Below are 16,100 nucleotides of genomic sequence, written 5' to 3' on the forward strand. Positions count from 1 at the left end.
CTTAGGGTTTTTTGACTCTTTTCCTTTCCTCGTATTTCTTCTCCTTTTCTTGCTTTTCCATTTTCGTTCATGTTTCTATTCCATGTAGAAAGCACACTAAACGGTTGTGTGTGTGAGAGAGACAGAGAGAGAGAGAGAGAGAGAGAGAGAGAGAGAGAGAGAGGGAGCATGCGCCGAGCAGCGGAGAGCAGAGGACCCCGGAGCCGTGCCTGCGTGAAACCTGCTTTGAGTAGCCCCCGTACAGCTGGGCTGCGTAAGATACCCGTGGACTCACTTGATGTTCAGTGTCTAAAAACACCACAGAAAGGCAGAATCAAGGCGGCGGGTGGATTGGGTCTGTGCTGCTCTGCTGAGCCTGAATCCCTTAAAAAAAAAAAGACTGTCACCGTAAGACAATGCAGTGAAACCAAACAGGATTCTTTTAGGTGTTGGGGGAAAACTGTTGGCACTTCTTCCTCCTGCCCCAGTTTAGGGATGGAAGGCCCCATAGGGTCCTTACTCCTATTCAACTACTCATTTTTGATCTATTCCCTAGGAAGTCGTCCATGACTCCTTTCCGCCCCCTGCTTTCCATCCATGACTCCTTTCTGGCCCCTACTTCATGCTTTGCTGGTGCCCTGTGACAGCCCCATCACGGTCCGCTCCCTTCTGGTGTAATTCCTTCCACGTCCGCGTTCCCCATGGACTGTGACGCCTAGGAGGCCAGTGGCCGGGTTGTCTCCATCTTGGTGTCCCCGGCATCTGACACATGGCGGTGCTGTGGCTGTATTCGAGTGGGGGCATGAACGATGATGTTACTCCCTTGACCTTATGAGATTTTTTTAAATGTTGTGCTTGATTTTTTTAAATGTTGTGCCATCTAACTTCTGGGTGGTAGACACATTCCTTTTGCTTATTTACCTGCTGGGTCATTGGATTCTTATTTGTCCTAAAACTCCCTTTTAGAAGCTCCAGAAGGTTCTTCTTGTTCCGATAAACCACCATTAAAAGAGTAGGGGCCCATTTACACTTTCTATCATGTTTAATATTTCATAAACTTAGACCATGTTCTCATTTAGCTACCTTACTCTCAGGCTGCAAATTCTGTTTTGTTTGTTTGTTTGTTTCTAGTCTGGTCTCATATTTTAGGTATTTTAGGTCTCTACTGCTGTGTTCCCTGGGTCCCTTTATTTTTCATCACACAGAATGCATGCAGGCTGGGCTGCAGACCTGGGTAAAGAGGGAGCTGCACGTGTGTGTGTGTGTGTGCGTGTGTAAGTAGTGTGGCACGTGTTCAGGGATCTCACATGAGAAGAAAGAACTTGCTCATTCGGCATCTGGGTTCGTCACAGATTGAAGGAAAACTAAAGAAAGGGAAGGGAGTTACCTACCGGACACTGGACTAATCCTGACTATAGCTTTAATTATTCTTCGTTCAAGAAAAAGCAGAGCCCACATGGGAAAGCTTTCATTCTCCCCTCTACCCTCCACTCCCTTGGAACAGGGACCAGTGCCCAGGAAAGAAGAAGATTTAAAAAAGAGAAAAAGAAAGAAGTAATTCAGTATATTTCAATTTCCTTTAGCCTGTTCAACACCTACACACGCTCTCAGGAGCCAGTGAGACACGGGCCATCTATCTGAGTTATAACACAATCGAGGGAGGTTACTTCATCTCTCTGCCCTTCCTCTGTGTCTTCTGAGACTGGAAACATTGGCGGTTTGCTACATTGCTCTTATTTCATCATCGATGAGCTGTTGTCCTTGTTCCGGACTCTGCCTGAGTTTCTTTTCGTGTGTCTCTTTTGCAGCTAATAGAAAGCTATAAAAATGGAGGCAGCCTGCTAATTCAGGGACCAGACCACTGTTCACTCCTTCACCATGCAGCTAAAACGGGCAACGGGGAGATTGTGAAATATATCCTTGACCACGGTGAGTAGGCGCGGTGAACCGAGGATCACTCCTCCGTGAAGTAGATTGAATTGGCTAGGTTGACTTTCACCCAGGAGACCTTGGGAGCGGTGGAAGCGCTCTCCAACTCTTAGCCGGCTCTCCCCGCGGGACTGTAGACCACTCACCCACACAGCTGCCCTCAGCCCATCAATCAAGTAATTTTCATATCAAGATCTTTGCAGATTATTTGGGGGCTGATTACTTTTTTTGTAAAGACAAAACCCAATGCGTCCTGGCGTAATGTGCTTTATTATTTTGGGAAGAGCTTTCATGCTTTGGGAAGTTAGCTGGTGGGGACATGTTCCGAATCCGCATCCGTAGCGGATCATTCTCAGGATTGATGAGACTGTTTTTTCTGTCTTCCTAGTTTTCTAGTTTTTTTTTGGTTAGTTTTATATTTTGCTGTTTGAATTTCCTTCGTCTTTTCAACTCAAGACACACTTTGTTCTTCTTGCAAACATCTCATAGTCTCGCGTCCTCTGCAGCACCCCGTGCTCACCTCCGGGGAGGCCTCCTCCCCAGCTTTCTAACCGAGGTTTCATCATTTGCTGGGAGCCACCGGTAATTTTTAGCATCTTTTTCTCGTAGCCCTTCAGAGGCATAAACACATGTGAGGAAGATCACGTCTTGACCATCCCTTATCGTTTCCCATGTTTGTAGTGTTTCTAGGGTGAAGACTAGCAATAATGGGGACAAAATCCGCCTGGCATCTCGGTTTTCGGAGGAGGAGCGGAGTAGCCTGTAGCTCGAACAAAGGTCCTGGGAGATTTCCCGTGGGCCCAGCAGTGAGCCTGTGAAGGCCAGCCTTTTCCACATTCAAATTCAGGCTGTAAACAGAAAGCATTATCAGTAGACATTCCCATTCCTCCCTGCTCTTCTTTGTATTCAATTTGGCAAATGCTGTATTTCATTCATTCATTCAATGAGTCGTTCCACAACTATTTGTGGAGAGCCTAATGGGAACTACCTGTTATAAACCAGCACACACACACACAAATAAAATGCAGTCCCTGTTTTCAAGCAATTGCAGGCTAAAGAAAAAAAATGTCATCATGGGCATAATTACATTTAAAACAGTTGGATAGATGTTTTCAGTCCTATTGCAAAGCCGCAAAGAGAATGTAGTTACCATTATCAAAAGCACATGTTCTCTGCTAGACACTTATACCACGCACGTCACTGACTCTCGGTGAAGGCCTTGTAAGGTGGGTGTTAGACGCTCAGTCTCATTAGGCTTGCCTCCTAATACGTCTCACCATGAAGAGTTTTCCTGAGCCCTTGGCTTGAATTGGGGTGAGAAGAGTGGTTTCGGCAAAGCAAAGGGTGTTCAAGAGGGTCGATGGTCAGGAGAGGATTTCTTCCCCTTTTGCAGGCTTGGGGGCGGGCGATCCCCAGCCTGTCTGTGGGGGACAGCCTACACAGGCAAACTGTATCCTTGGCGCCGGGTCCAGGCCGTGCATCATTCCACCTCCCACTCCCCTGACCGTTGTATCCCCTGCGATGAAAACATTCCTCTTCGGGCAAGACTTGCAAAAGCAATGGTGGCGTCATTTCTTCTTGCCTCCTCCACACAAAAAATCTTTTTAAAATTGTAAGTGTGAGAAGCAGAACTAAATGTGAGAACCCAGGCCCGTAGACAAGGCATAAAATCACAAAGAAAGCTCCTAGGGTTATCTTACCTCGATGGAAATGATCTCAGGGTTTCTACTGCATGAAGTTCGGGTGAGCTTTAGACATATGCTGTCACTTTATTTACCTTTAGCTCAGGTTAAAGCTACTCCTAGTTGCTGTCTTCTTGCTCATTTTCAATCCTTTCTTCTGGTCTTCCCTCTCTCCAGTGAGATTGAGTGCTGGTTTGCATCTTTAGGTTATTTAATGCCCACCTGCCCTCTCTGAGGTTAGGTAAGGCACTAATATCCACCTGAGTGATAACATAGTTTAGGAACCCTCCCTCTCTCTCTTCGCCTCTCTTAAAGAACTAGCACTTCCCCCCACTTCGGGGTTCCCGTCTGTATCAGTTCCCTGTCGGCGCCTCCCTTGGTCTCCGGCACGGGGCTGCAGTGAGCTGTAGTTTTGACCGAGTCTGTACCGAAGAGGGATGCTGGTACATGTCTGGGGCTTCCAGCTGGGGTGGCCGGAATGACCGGGTCACCCGAGCCTTTCTCTGTGCCTGGTGTTCCATCCCAGGCTGCTTCACAGCACGGTGACCCTAGGGTTCCCGCAGGCAAGAAAGATAGCTCCCAGATATTCTGAAAGTTCTGCATCATCTCTGTGGCGTTCCATTTACTAAACCAAGTCACAGAACTGGTCCCGACTCAAGGGATGGGGAACAGACCCCACTGCTTTATAAAAGGCACTGCCAATAATTTGGGGCCGAATTTTACCTCCCATATTCCCTTACCCTCCATCGTCTTCAGCTGGAAGTGATGGCCCCGCCCTCCCCATACCCTGAATTGCTGATCTGCCTGAAACCGCCTGGTGCTCTGCTTTCGCATTTCCCTTGGTTTGGGGTCCTAAGGCTGCTTGGCAACAACAGTTCTTTGACTTTGCAAGTTCTTCGCAGGTTTCTCCCTTTTTAGCAGACGTCCCATGCAGCATCTGAGACATAGACTGAAATGGGGAACAAAGCCCCTCTCCTCAGCCAAGTCTTCCCAGCGTAGCGGCGTGGGTGCTGAGGCCTGAGCCGATGTTTCTCTAATACCCTAGCGTGTCACGTCCCCCGCTGCTGCTTCCTCCACGGTAGTCCAGGCTCGCCAGGGCTTGGCGTTCCCAACCCCAGCTGTAGGCCGGTACCCACGTGCTTCGCCTGGCAAGAAATCCAACGGGCACATTGGTCTTAGAGCTTTGACCGAAGCCAGGCACTCCAGCACTCAGCAGAGTTCTCCTCCGTCTCCAGTGTCTTCTGCAAAGGCTGAGCCACGGGCCACAGCTCTCTCTGTCAAAACCGAAGGACACCGAGGGACTTATTAATTCCTTGGAGGAGGGTGCTTGTTTTTCCAGTTCTTTTTGTTAGACTGTATACACTCCTTGGTTTCATATTTAGGCTAATAACTATTTACGCTAATGGGAGAAAACTTCAGATTCTTGCAGTCACCCCAACTTCACTCACAGGCAAGCGGTTCCCACAGGAGACGTCCTGTCCCTCCCCCCACTCCCACCTCACTGAGAGGAAGGCTGTGGAGATAGGGAAGTGAAGTCCACTCCTGCTTGAAAACAAAATATTACACTCACAGTCCAAGGGCCCCCGCCCTTGTCACGGGTGGCAATTTTTCAACTTTTAGCACTACAGTCAAATAATGGAAACTACATCGCAGTTCGCTTTTGTTGAAATTACCATTTATCAGTCAGATAGGCATTGTGTACTTCAGGCTTACTGTCACTGTCAGTCCCATTTCTGTTCATTCAGAAATATCGATGTAAAATCTTCTGACATAATCCGCCTAACTCACCAGGTTCCTTAAAGCGCTTCAGCTCATCTGTTTTTATTATTGTTTGTTTTAATGTTTTCAGTTGCTGGTACTATTTATATTAACCTGTGCCTCTGGGGATGAAAATCACCTTTGCAGAACTTCCCGTCATTTTTACATGACAGAAACCCCTTGACATGCCACCGTCTCAGAGCCAGGGATACGCACATGGAAAACCTGGCCCTTTCTCTGCCCTGTAATCGTCTTCCGAGCCTGAGCGCTGCTCGGGGCACTGGCCTCTCCCGATGAAATGATGGTGGGGACTCAGAGTCCCCTGGTCTGATGAGGAAAATAGCCTTTGCCAAGGGGTCCCCCCGGGACTGGAATCGGAGGACACATTTCAGACAACGGCATTGTGTCTGTGAATCAGTACCAGGTTTGCAGCGGATGGGCCTGTGCAGTGTGAATTCATGTAAATAAAAAAGAAAAGAAAAATGTTATACTGTGCCAAAGATCAAGAGGGACACTCCTCCTAGTCTCAAACGCTGAATATTTCTTGAAGTTTTAGATGATTTTTAAAAAAAATTGGTTCAGGGCCTTCCCGTGACTTCCCATGATTTACAAACCCTGAAAACCGTTCAGAGACCCGACTGTGAAGATGCTTTTGATGACAAGGCTTCTAAGAAATCGGGGGGGCGGGGGGGGGGTGGGTGGCAGGGGGGGACCTTTCTTTTCGAGGTGCATGATGGTGATTGGATGTGGCCTGTTCACCTCTGTCTCCTTTCTCTCCCCTTTGTTTGGCCCTCCTTGTTGGGTATTTATGGTGAGCAGGGCCCCCCCTCGGGAGGACACCCCCTGAACAGGCATCCCCAGAGAGCCTGCGCCCAGCCTCCACACTCAGCAGCACCGTTCTCTCCTAAGGGCCCTTTCTAGACCGGGCTGGGGGGCTTTGGGGCAGTTGTGTGCTGCGTTCTGAAAAGCCACACGGGGCGGGGGTGGGGGGCATGGCGGGGCTGGGATTTTTTTCCCCTCCTGCATCTTTGGGACTTCTTGTGTCAGCTTCACAACGCGCTGCTCTCCTTGACAAAACGCGGGAACCTGGGCATTGGGAGGAGTGAAAGGAGAGGGAGGAGGGAGGGAGCTGCAATTCCGCAGGCTCAGGGTGGAGCGAGCCAGGAGGGCGCCCAGGGACTCCTGCTGAGATCCCCCCCCCCACACCCCCGGCGGGTCTTGCCTTTCAGCTCCTTTCAGCCCTCGTTTTTTACCCACTCCTTCCTCCCCGATTTGGCCCTGCAAAGGACTTTTGTGTTGTTTGTCTTTTACCACCCCACACACGTTTGCTCTTTTGTGTTTTTCTCCCCTCCCCACTCCTACCCCGTTGCCCCCTACCGGGTTTCCTGATAGAAATCTCACTCATGCATTTCTTTTTGGATTTCAATGGCTTATTTTGTCTTCCCTCTGTTTCTGTCTTCAGTCTTTCTTTCCTTACTTTTACCCCCCTCCCCCCTTTTCTGCCTCTGGTCCCCCCGAAAGAAACAAACGACCACCATCCTGCTGGGACAGGATGACGGTGCCGTTAGAGTTCCCAGTGCCAGCTCTCCCCCAAATCTGCACCGCCTTTGTCCTGGGCCCCGGGAGGATTTGGAATGGTCTGCTGGCAGCGTCAGGGAGACTAATGGGAAATGAGGGCCGGACAGAGAGAGGCCATGGGGGGGTGGAAAAAACAGCAAAGGGGATTTGGATGCTTTGGTGTGGGAAACAAATTAAAAGATGCATGTGACAAAAGACACATCATATATAATTCAAGTGCAACGTTGATAAAGTCGCATTCGCGAGAACTGGGATGTGCGACAGGCGAGCCTGTGGAGGGAATGCCGGGCAGTGGCCCTGCAGCCTGGAAGGCTCTGCTGCCCACTGCGCAGGTCACTCTCGTGGGTTGGGAGGTCCGCGAAGTTTTACTTCCCTTGGGAGTCCCGGGCTGTCCCCCGACACACTGATGTGTCTGTCCCTTTGATGCATTTTTTCCCTTATCTTTCCGACCACTTCCCATATAGCATAGTCTTTTGAATCCCTGTTCCATTTATGGATCTTTCTCCGAGAAGACACGCAGTGTTGGCTGGGATCCACATTGATTTTGAAACGTCTTTCATTCACTGAACCACTTAAAAAATTAGTTCTGTCCTACCCACTCTTGAAAGAAACAATGTTGTAGGAACAATGACTGCTAATCTTTATTATTCTAAATACTTCGAGTGAGTGCATGGACACATTCATTCTTACAACAGCCTTCCACAGGAAGTTCTCTTATCTCCGTTTGACAGGTGGTAGAAACTGAAGCGCAGTGAAGTGAGCCCGGTTGCCAAACCTCACACGTACTATAAGATGCGGTCTTTGCCCTCCACGTTCCTAAAGCCCAGCAAAGCGCAGCGAAACAGGGATAAACGACCACGATGTGGGATAGTTCAGCATGAGTGGCCCGTGCAGGGTTCCAGGGACAACCGGCGCAGAGCTGTAGAGGGGCAGCGGGCTCCTCCCTCTGGAAATTTCCATCGAGAAACGTGCACCTGTGTCCCTTCAGCAGGGGCCGGGCGCTGTTTCTGGTGCCGGCCAGCTGTGGGACCCAGTGCAGGCCTTGTAGCACACGCCGGGGGCGAGGGGGGGAGGCCCGGCCAGGGACTTCCTTTGACATTCAGGGAACAGTTGTGATTTCTCTGCTGACGATTTAACGGTGCTCCTCCAAACTCCTTAGGGGAGATGACACGGCATTCACAATCAAAAACACATTTCTATATAAAGGACAAAATAAGCCCCCAACCCAAATGTTCCCCATTGATATATATTGAAGGAACTCAGTTGTCTTTCTTTTCTTGCTTTCTCCTGTTCACTCCCTTTTTCGTGAGACTCAGATGGACTTTCCAAAAATCACAGATGCTCTCATTTTTGTGGTCTTTTTTTTAATTATGTTTGTTTCTCTGACCCCTCCCCCCTTCAAATCTTACGCCAAAACTGCTAAGCTGCACAGGGTACCGCTAAACAGCACAATGGACTATTACAGTAGCCCCCAACAGGCCGTTGGAGGTACAGGTAGGGAGGCAAAGCACAGCCTTGTCTCAGACTGCGTGTGCCCCGCACTCACTCCTCCTCTTGCTTCCTCCGTGCATCCCCACCCCTTGCACTATGCAAACACCGTTGTTTTACTGCAGGTTATAAAAATCATTTGAAATCGTACCTCCACTATTCAGACTGGCTCACCTCTCCTGTCTGTAATCAGCCAGCAGCACCCCCCTTCCCAATTCATCGGCTGTTCGCCCACCAGTGTTCACAATGTCTGTGATGCCACTGTGATGTGTCCACGGGAGGGTGAGGATGGTTTGGGTTGATGAGGTCCATCATTCCAGAGCCATTCCCCAAACCCCCAGCTGGAGTTTGCTGAGATGGTCATTAGGAGCAAACGCGTCTGGTTTGAGCCTCAGCCTTTCTCGCACCTCTGTCAGCTGCAGAGGATGGAGCAGGAAAGGGCAAGGGCCCAGCAGCTCCAGGCCAGCCTTAGGCACCAGTGGGGTACCCAGCCCCGCAATCACGCTGGGGTGGCTGCATGCAGGGTGGTTCTCCTCAGAATGTGGGGAACAAGGTCCTTTCTCTTCCTTGTCCCCAGTTGCAGAGTGTCAAACAGTTGCCATTTTAGCACAGACGAACCCGCTCAGTGTCCCCTCCCCTGCACGGAGGCTTGGACCCTGGAGTCCGCGGGCCCAGCTCTGAGTGCGGGGTGAGGGAGGAAATGGACCGAGCCTACGTATCTGTGCAACTAGCAGTAATGTCGGGGCTGGGCTGCTTGCGTTCATGCAAGTCCTTTCAACGTAAGTGGGTTGAAAGGTTTGCCAAAGGTACGAGTTCTTTAAAAGGACCACTGGACACTGTAAGGTCCAGACCTCGTGGAAAATTCTCCTGACCTCGTGGAAAATGTCCTGTGGCCAGTTGACTGGACTTGGAGCACTTGGTCCTCAGGACGTGTAATTCAAGTCCACCAGTGGCTTCCTCTGGAAGTGGCAGGGAAGCGGCCCTCTGATGCCTCCTTCCTTCGCTGATGCTCCAGCCCCGTGACTGGGGCGGCCTGCTGGGTTATGTCAGAGAATAGGACACTTCAAACATCTAAACGTCAGGCCCAGTGGGTAGCGTGCTGGCTGTTTTACGCACATGACCTGTATTAACTTATAAAACCTCACTGTGCTCCTGTGAGGTAAATGTTAGCAGTCTTACTTTATCTGTGAAATGAACATGGGTCTGAGAGGTAAGATGAACTTGCCCAATACCTAGTAAGTGGCAAGTAGAGCTGGAATTTTAAATGGAGGATGTTCAGCTCTAGACCCCTTATTCCTAAACACTGCACTATACAGCTTTGTACTTCTGTGGGTGGGGGGGAGTGGGGGGGGATCATTATTCATGTTTCCTTAAAATCACGGGACTGCAGAGCAGAAATGAATGAGTTAAATCTTTGTTGAATGTAGGGTAGCTTCTCAAGGGATGTGAAAAAATGAAAGTATTCTTATGTTCAAGTGATTTAGAATAAGTAAGGGGACAAGACATACAACCAAGCATCAAAGAGATGGGAAGGGTAGAACCAAGTAAGTTTTACGGAGTTCAGGGAAGGGACAAATTTCCTCTGTCAAAGGTGGCCTTTTCAGAGGACCTTGTCAGAGAGTAGACCTTAGAGAAGGTATACGGTGTAGGTGTGAGACTCAACGACACGCCTGTCCTCGATAGGGACAGTGGAGGGAGCAAGCCCTTAGAGCCAGGACAGCCTGAGAAATATGTGGGTGACGGAGAAGTTGCCGCCTTGGCTTACGTGAAAAAAAAAAGTGACCTTGGGGAGAAACTGAGGGAAGGTACTTCCAAGGGAAGCCTGTGAATCTCAAAGTTTAAATACTTGGAGGTAAGCAATCAACATGGTGAACTGGGACCCTGGAAATCTAAATGACATGAGACCTTTTTGTTCTCCTTAGTAACAGTTTCTTCATGCTGATTGCGTTCCAGGCAGAGACCTATTCGGAGGCCTGTTTGTGAAACAGGACAAGCAGGAGAGACAAGTAGGGTAGGCGTTGCTGGGGAAGGTTTGGCTGGCCTGGACCACCAGTGGATGTGAAAGAGGGGAGGCAAACGTGCCGATTTAGCTCTCGGGTGACCGGGAGGATTGTGAAGTTCCCATAACACGTGTCATGTCCTTGACCAATGACTTTTGTGGTTGGAAGGTCCTAACCTCCTCTTCTCTTTCTTCTGATGATGTACTAAGTAGTCATGTACGTAACTTTTTGATGGTAATGATATCCAACAACATAGAAAGCAAATCAACAGTATCGTCTTTCTAAGGACTCAATTACCCAGAACCATGATTGGCCCTCCCACGTACATTGGACTCATTCATTGAACCAAACATGTTGGCATCCACTTGGCACCAGGCTCCATGCCAGGCCCCAAGGAAGGACACGGAGGTGGGCAAGTCATAGGCCGCCACCTTAAGGGGTTTACAAGAATCTAATTGTGAACAGAGAAATCAGCAGGTGATTTTAATATGGTTTAAATGTCATGATTGATAAAGTGATTATGTATCCCCTCTTGTTTGGGATGGTCTCGATTTGAATACGTAATACTGATTTCCCAATTACTGGGCACAGGGCTAGTAGGCAGAGAGAGGCAGGCCATTGAGTACAGCATGTGGAGTGGGTTCATAGTGGGCTTCGTGGAGGAAGTGGTCTCAGCTGATGGCTGCAGGCTTCATAGGGGAGGGGACTCAGGGAGGGCCGGGGAGGGGAGGGAGGCCGGCTGTGGTGCAGAAAGGGGGGAGGGGGGCATTCCAAGCAGTGTGTGCAGACAGAATGGGCAAATTAGCGAACATTTAAGACACTGTGAATGTGCAAACTCACAGAACATTTCAATTCCCAATGAAGCACCTATCATTTGATGTTTATGTATAATATTTCCTCCACATCTTGAAAGGGGAATTTTGTGGGGAAAACCCCCCAGAATTTTACCCCATTTCTAAAATAAGGATATTGGACTGTGTGGTATCTATTGTCTCTGGCAGCTTTATCGCTGTATTGCATGAGACTCCATCCCAAACTCCCTGCCCATGGAGAATGGGGAACAGTCCTTAGAGCCCGTTTGATTGTCCCTCTTCTCCCCACGTGGCCACCTCATTATTTCTCACCTGTCCTATTGCAATTGATGTTATTTCTTCAACTTAACTGAGCTTCTTGAAGGCTTTTGCAGCTCCTTTTCTGCACACAGTGGCTGGTGGCAATTGGGAGGCCGGTGGAGAGGAGGTAGCGGGATTCTTTCTTTTCAGAGGGAGGGAGGGAGGAGGAGGTCTCATTATAAATGCTCTCTCTTATGGCATTCCCAGGCATTTCCCAGGCATTTTAGTCCTGTGAGTATAGAGTTATTTGTTAATGGTTAGTTTTCGAACTTCTTTTTGACGGGCATCTTGCTTTCCTCTTGTTTAGGGCCCTCCGAGTTATTGGATATGGCCGACAGCGAAACGTGAGTGTCGCTCTTCATTACATAGTCTAGACTGTTCTTCAGAACACATCCAGGAGAGAAATGCAGTGTCTAGGGCATACAATAGATAATTTCCATGTCAGTGATAAAGAGTCCACTTTCAACTGTATTTATAACTGTGCAGGGCTAATCTTCCAAATCAAAAATTACCCAAGAAGAATCGATGGCAAATGCCGTAATGGTTGCGTGCATAGTCATTGCCATTCACCATTTAGAGACTTACGCACCGGTGCATCTTGGACTGCGGAGAAGTCTAAACAAATATATTTACTCCCCCCTCTTTTTTACTCTTTCTTAACTGAGGTTTGTGAGAAAATTAAGCCCTGGTGCTCTGAGCCATCTTTGCATGTAGTGAAACGTCTTTGCTGAGTCTAGAATGGAACCATGTCTGTAACAACCCCCGGAGAACTGAGACCATGGTAACTCCCATCATGCCCCTGTTCTGAGGTTCAGATGAGGAATGCTGGTGAAAAAGTCACCCTCTCTGGGGTCATCCCCAAGCTGATGTTTGCTCTCAACTTTCCCCACCCCCTACCCAGTGCAACAAAACCGCTGCTGCTCCCCAAAGAAGAACCTATAAAGGCTAAACATCTAACTCCAAAAACCAGAGAGAACCACCAGAGAATGCCAAAGAAATTCAAAAAGGGATAAAGCACGGGCGGGGTGGAGTGGGCCGGGGTGGGCAATGGAAGGAGGTGCGGTGGAGGGGAGGGAGCCATGAGAAGAATGAGGGACAGCGGGGAGGGGGTGCCATGAGTTACCAGACGTGGAAGAAACTGCCCATTGCTATGCGGAGCTTGTCCCCACACCGTACAGCCCACTGGCAAGGTTGTCACTTACCCCAGTTGGCCTTCTCTAAGGTCTATGTTTGATTTTCAACAAAACACTTTGGCTTTAAGTGTCTTTTCAGTGTTGCATTCTGAATGGGAAGATCCTCCTTTTCAGTGCCTATTGCAGGGGCAGAAAGAACCGCTTCCCCTCGCCCACTTCCACACTGAGGGGCTGGCCTGGGGCCTGCTGCCCACTGGGGACAGTCTGGTCTGATTCCTGAGCTCTGCCCGTGTCTCACCATGCCTCCCGAGCCCCTGTGGCTGCCCCTCCCCTTCCACCTGCCCGGGCGTGGAACCCAGGAGGTAGGCCAGCACAAGGGTTGGCCTGGGCCTTTGAAGCTGAGTTCCCGGGAGTAATTCCTCCGAGGACCAGGTGGTGGTCTGTGAAGCACTGTACGATGGGTCTGAGGGCTGTGGTTCCCCACCGCTGCTCCATCGCTGCTTCTCGTGTGCTCCGTCTGCGGTCCCCCACACTCCGCCCAAATGTATCCATGGAGACAGTGGCTTCACAGTGCCCAGACACATCCACACACACCAGTCTAGCTGATGGTGCCATGGAGTCTTACCTAAACCAAACATTAGTAGTTGAAAACAAAATCACCCAGCCTAATTAACCAACACTGTTTAAATGAGAGGCTGGAGTCAGATATTGTGGTTTCTTGATGACAAGCTCAAGGCATTCCTAGCCACCCCTTCCTGACTTCCCCCCACATGGGCCCTGCCTGCGGCCAAGGTCGAGGAGCACAGAGCATCAGCAGCAGGAGTAGGGTGTCCCCCCACCCCTCCCTGCACCCTCCACCCTCCCTCGCCCCCCCGCCAGCCCCCTTTATGGGTGGTTTCCATGTCATCTTTGATTTAGGGGTGAGACCGCGCTGCACAAGGCCGCCTGCCAGCGGAACCGGGCCGTGTGCCAGCTCCTGGTGGACGCGGGAGCATCTCTGAGAAAGACGGACTCCAAGGTAACTCGATGAGCGAGTGCAAACATCCACCCTCGGGGCCAGATTGCAGGCCCCGTCGCCTTTGCTTGTGCCCGCAGCCAAGGCGTCCTTTCTGTGCTCCTGGGAGTGTCGGGGCCCTAGAAAAAGGAGGAAAAAATAAAGTGCTTCATTTAGAGAAACTGCAGTTTAAATGTATAATCACAAAGGGAGGGTGTGTGCTTGCCTATGGGGCTTTATAAGCCGAATAGTGGGGAAGTGAGGTTCAAAGCCCCAGGAGAGGGGTCGGGATCACGTTCAAAAGACATTGGTCTGGCCTTCGAAAAGACCCTTTGGGGTTTCTCCTTCATCTGCTTCATCCAGGGTAGCTTGAAATCTGTGGTTTGCGTGGCTCCATATAAGGGTGTCAAAGGGGCTTCCAACCACTTCCAGGATGCGAGGTCAGGCTGCGCCATGAGTGGTTCTGGTTTACAGCGCACGCCCGAGGGAAGGGTGGAAAGCCAGAGCAAAGGAGGAGTTACAGCTTTCTAGTATCGGCCTCGGACTGCAGCCCGTGGCAGAGAGCAGAGTTACCACAGACCCACCCCCGGGGAGCCTGGCCAGCTCGGGGAATTTTCCAGCACCCTGGGGAGACTCTCAGAAAACACAAGCCACTTAACTGGAGAGGGTGGGGACAGGGAGAGAGAGGGAAATAGAGAGAGAGAGAGAGAGAGAGAGAGAGAGAGATGAGGACTTCATTCAGCAGGTAGTGAGTAATCTAAGTTTGGGGCCAGTGAGTGTAGCCAAGAGACATAGACCAGTGACTTAGAAGCCTAGTAAAGGCTGAAGCCCCACTAGCCTCATTTAGTGATGAGCATCTATTTATGTGCAGTCCTCTCCCTGGGGTTTCCTCGCACCACAGTGTATGTTGGGAAACATTACCTGCTTGTGTGGCCCTCTTTCCTGTCTGCAGCAGTCCCATGTCACAGTGTGTAACTCTCCACTTCCCCCGTGACCTCCCAGGCCCTTGCTCCCTGACTGAGGTCCCCGGCCGCCCCCCTCAGCTTCAGACACACCAAGCTGGTCTGTTACCTGTCTGGTTAGCTAATTGGGGATACAGTTTCAAATGGCAGGTCATTAGTCAATGTGATATTCTCCCCAGCTAATATTTGCCCCCAGATGCGTTGATAGGAAACCTCCATGAGAAACACAAGCCGTGTAGGTGGGACCAGGGGAGCCGGGATCCCGGGTAGATTCCGCCACGCTGGGGCCACTCAGCCCCACACAAAAGACTCGTCTCACACTCAGCCCAGACCATGAAAAGAAAGCGAAGGGCACCAAGAAATAGAAGGACAAACAAAAGACTGAGCGGGGAGACCGGGCCCCTGAGCAGATTGCTCTTTTTTTTTCTTTCTAAGTTTTTGTATCAGATTCATGGGCACGGTGCTCCTTGAGATTTCTTCCTATTGTGTGTTCTGCATGCGTGTGCTTTTCTCCTAAACGCGAGCAACTTTATTATTTTTGTGGTCGTGTCTGCTTTTCTCACTCATTTTTCTTAGTCATAACATACGTGCCATTGTATAACTTTTCCACCTCTTCAGGAGTCCTTTGTTCTTCCGTTTTGTAATTTGATGCTCGGTAAAAGCATCAGATGTGATCATCATGACTGAATCTTCTGGATTTTTTTTTTTTTTGGTGTGGGGAGAGAAGCAATATCCTGGGAATGTCTCTTCATAGAGAGCAGTTCCTTAAAACTTATCTCAAAATCCCACCCTGGTCCATCTCCCTGAATATTCAGAAGCTATAGGAATTCCAACCTCGTTAATATTGGAGTAAAGACAAAGAGAGTCTATTAATCCTTTACAAAAGTTGAATAAAATTACTATAGCAACTGTAAGCTAGTGGATACATGTGAAATCCCAACAAAAGTAAAATTGTAGAAAGAGTCCAGAGCCACAGCTGTTTCCTTTGGGTCCTCTGCCCCGCATGCTGCCGGAGGCCGCCAGGGACAGACTCCCTGAGGCGGACACGGCCCATCGTGATAGCCGAGCCATGGCGGAGGACACTCTCATCTTGTGTGCGTTTACACACACGCCTCTTTTTGTTTTTGTTTCATTTTTGGGTTTTTGTTTATTTATTTATTTTATTGCTGCCCAAGTACAGTTGTCTCCATTTTCCCACCACCACTTTCCCCTGCCCCAGCCACCCCCACCTCCCACCCTCAATCCTACCCTCCTTGGGCTCTGTCCATGGGTCCTTTATACATGTTCCATTCAAAAGAACCTATGCACCCCAATGCTCATAGCAGCACAATTTACAATAGCCAAGTGCTGGAAGCAACCTAAGTGCCCATCAGTAAATGAATGGGTCAAAAAACTATGGTACATTCACACAATGGAATTCTACGCAGCAGAAAGAAAGAAGGAGCTCCTACCCTTTGCAACAGCTTGGATGCAACTGGAGAGCGT

The 16,100-nt window shown here is 49.7% G+C and overlaps 1 protein-coding gene across 2 annotated transcripts in view; it reads left to right on the forward strand.

Moving 5' to 3' along the window:
• Positions 1–16,100, forward strand: part of DGKI (diacylglycerol kinase iota) — a 403,697-nt gene that overhangs the window by 375,942 nt on the left and 11,655 nt on the right. For both annotated transcript variants that reach the window (XM_045855648.1, XM_045855646.1), the window contains 3 exons: positions 1,788–1,908; positions 11,834–11,870; positions 13,578–13,677. In XM_045855648.1, coding sequence (XP_045711604.1) covers positions 1,788–1,908; positions 11,834–11,870; positions 13,578–13,677 — 258 coding nt within the window. The remainder of the gene's footprint in view (positions 1–1,787; positions 1,909–11,833; positions 11,871–13,577; positions 13,678–16,100) is intronic.

This window comes from Phyllostomus hastatus, unplaced genomic scaffold (genome assembly GCF_019186645.2).
Source record: "Phyllostomus hastatus isolate PE091 unplaced genomic scaffold, TTU_PhHast_1.1 phas_scaffold_114, whole genome shotgun sequence".
NCBI classification, from domain to species: Eukaryota; Metazoa; Chordata; class Mammalia; order Chiroptera; family Phyllostomidae; genus Phyllostomus; species Phyllostomus hastatus.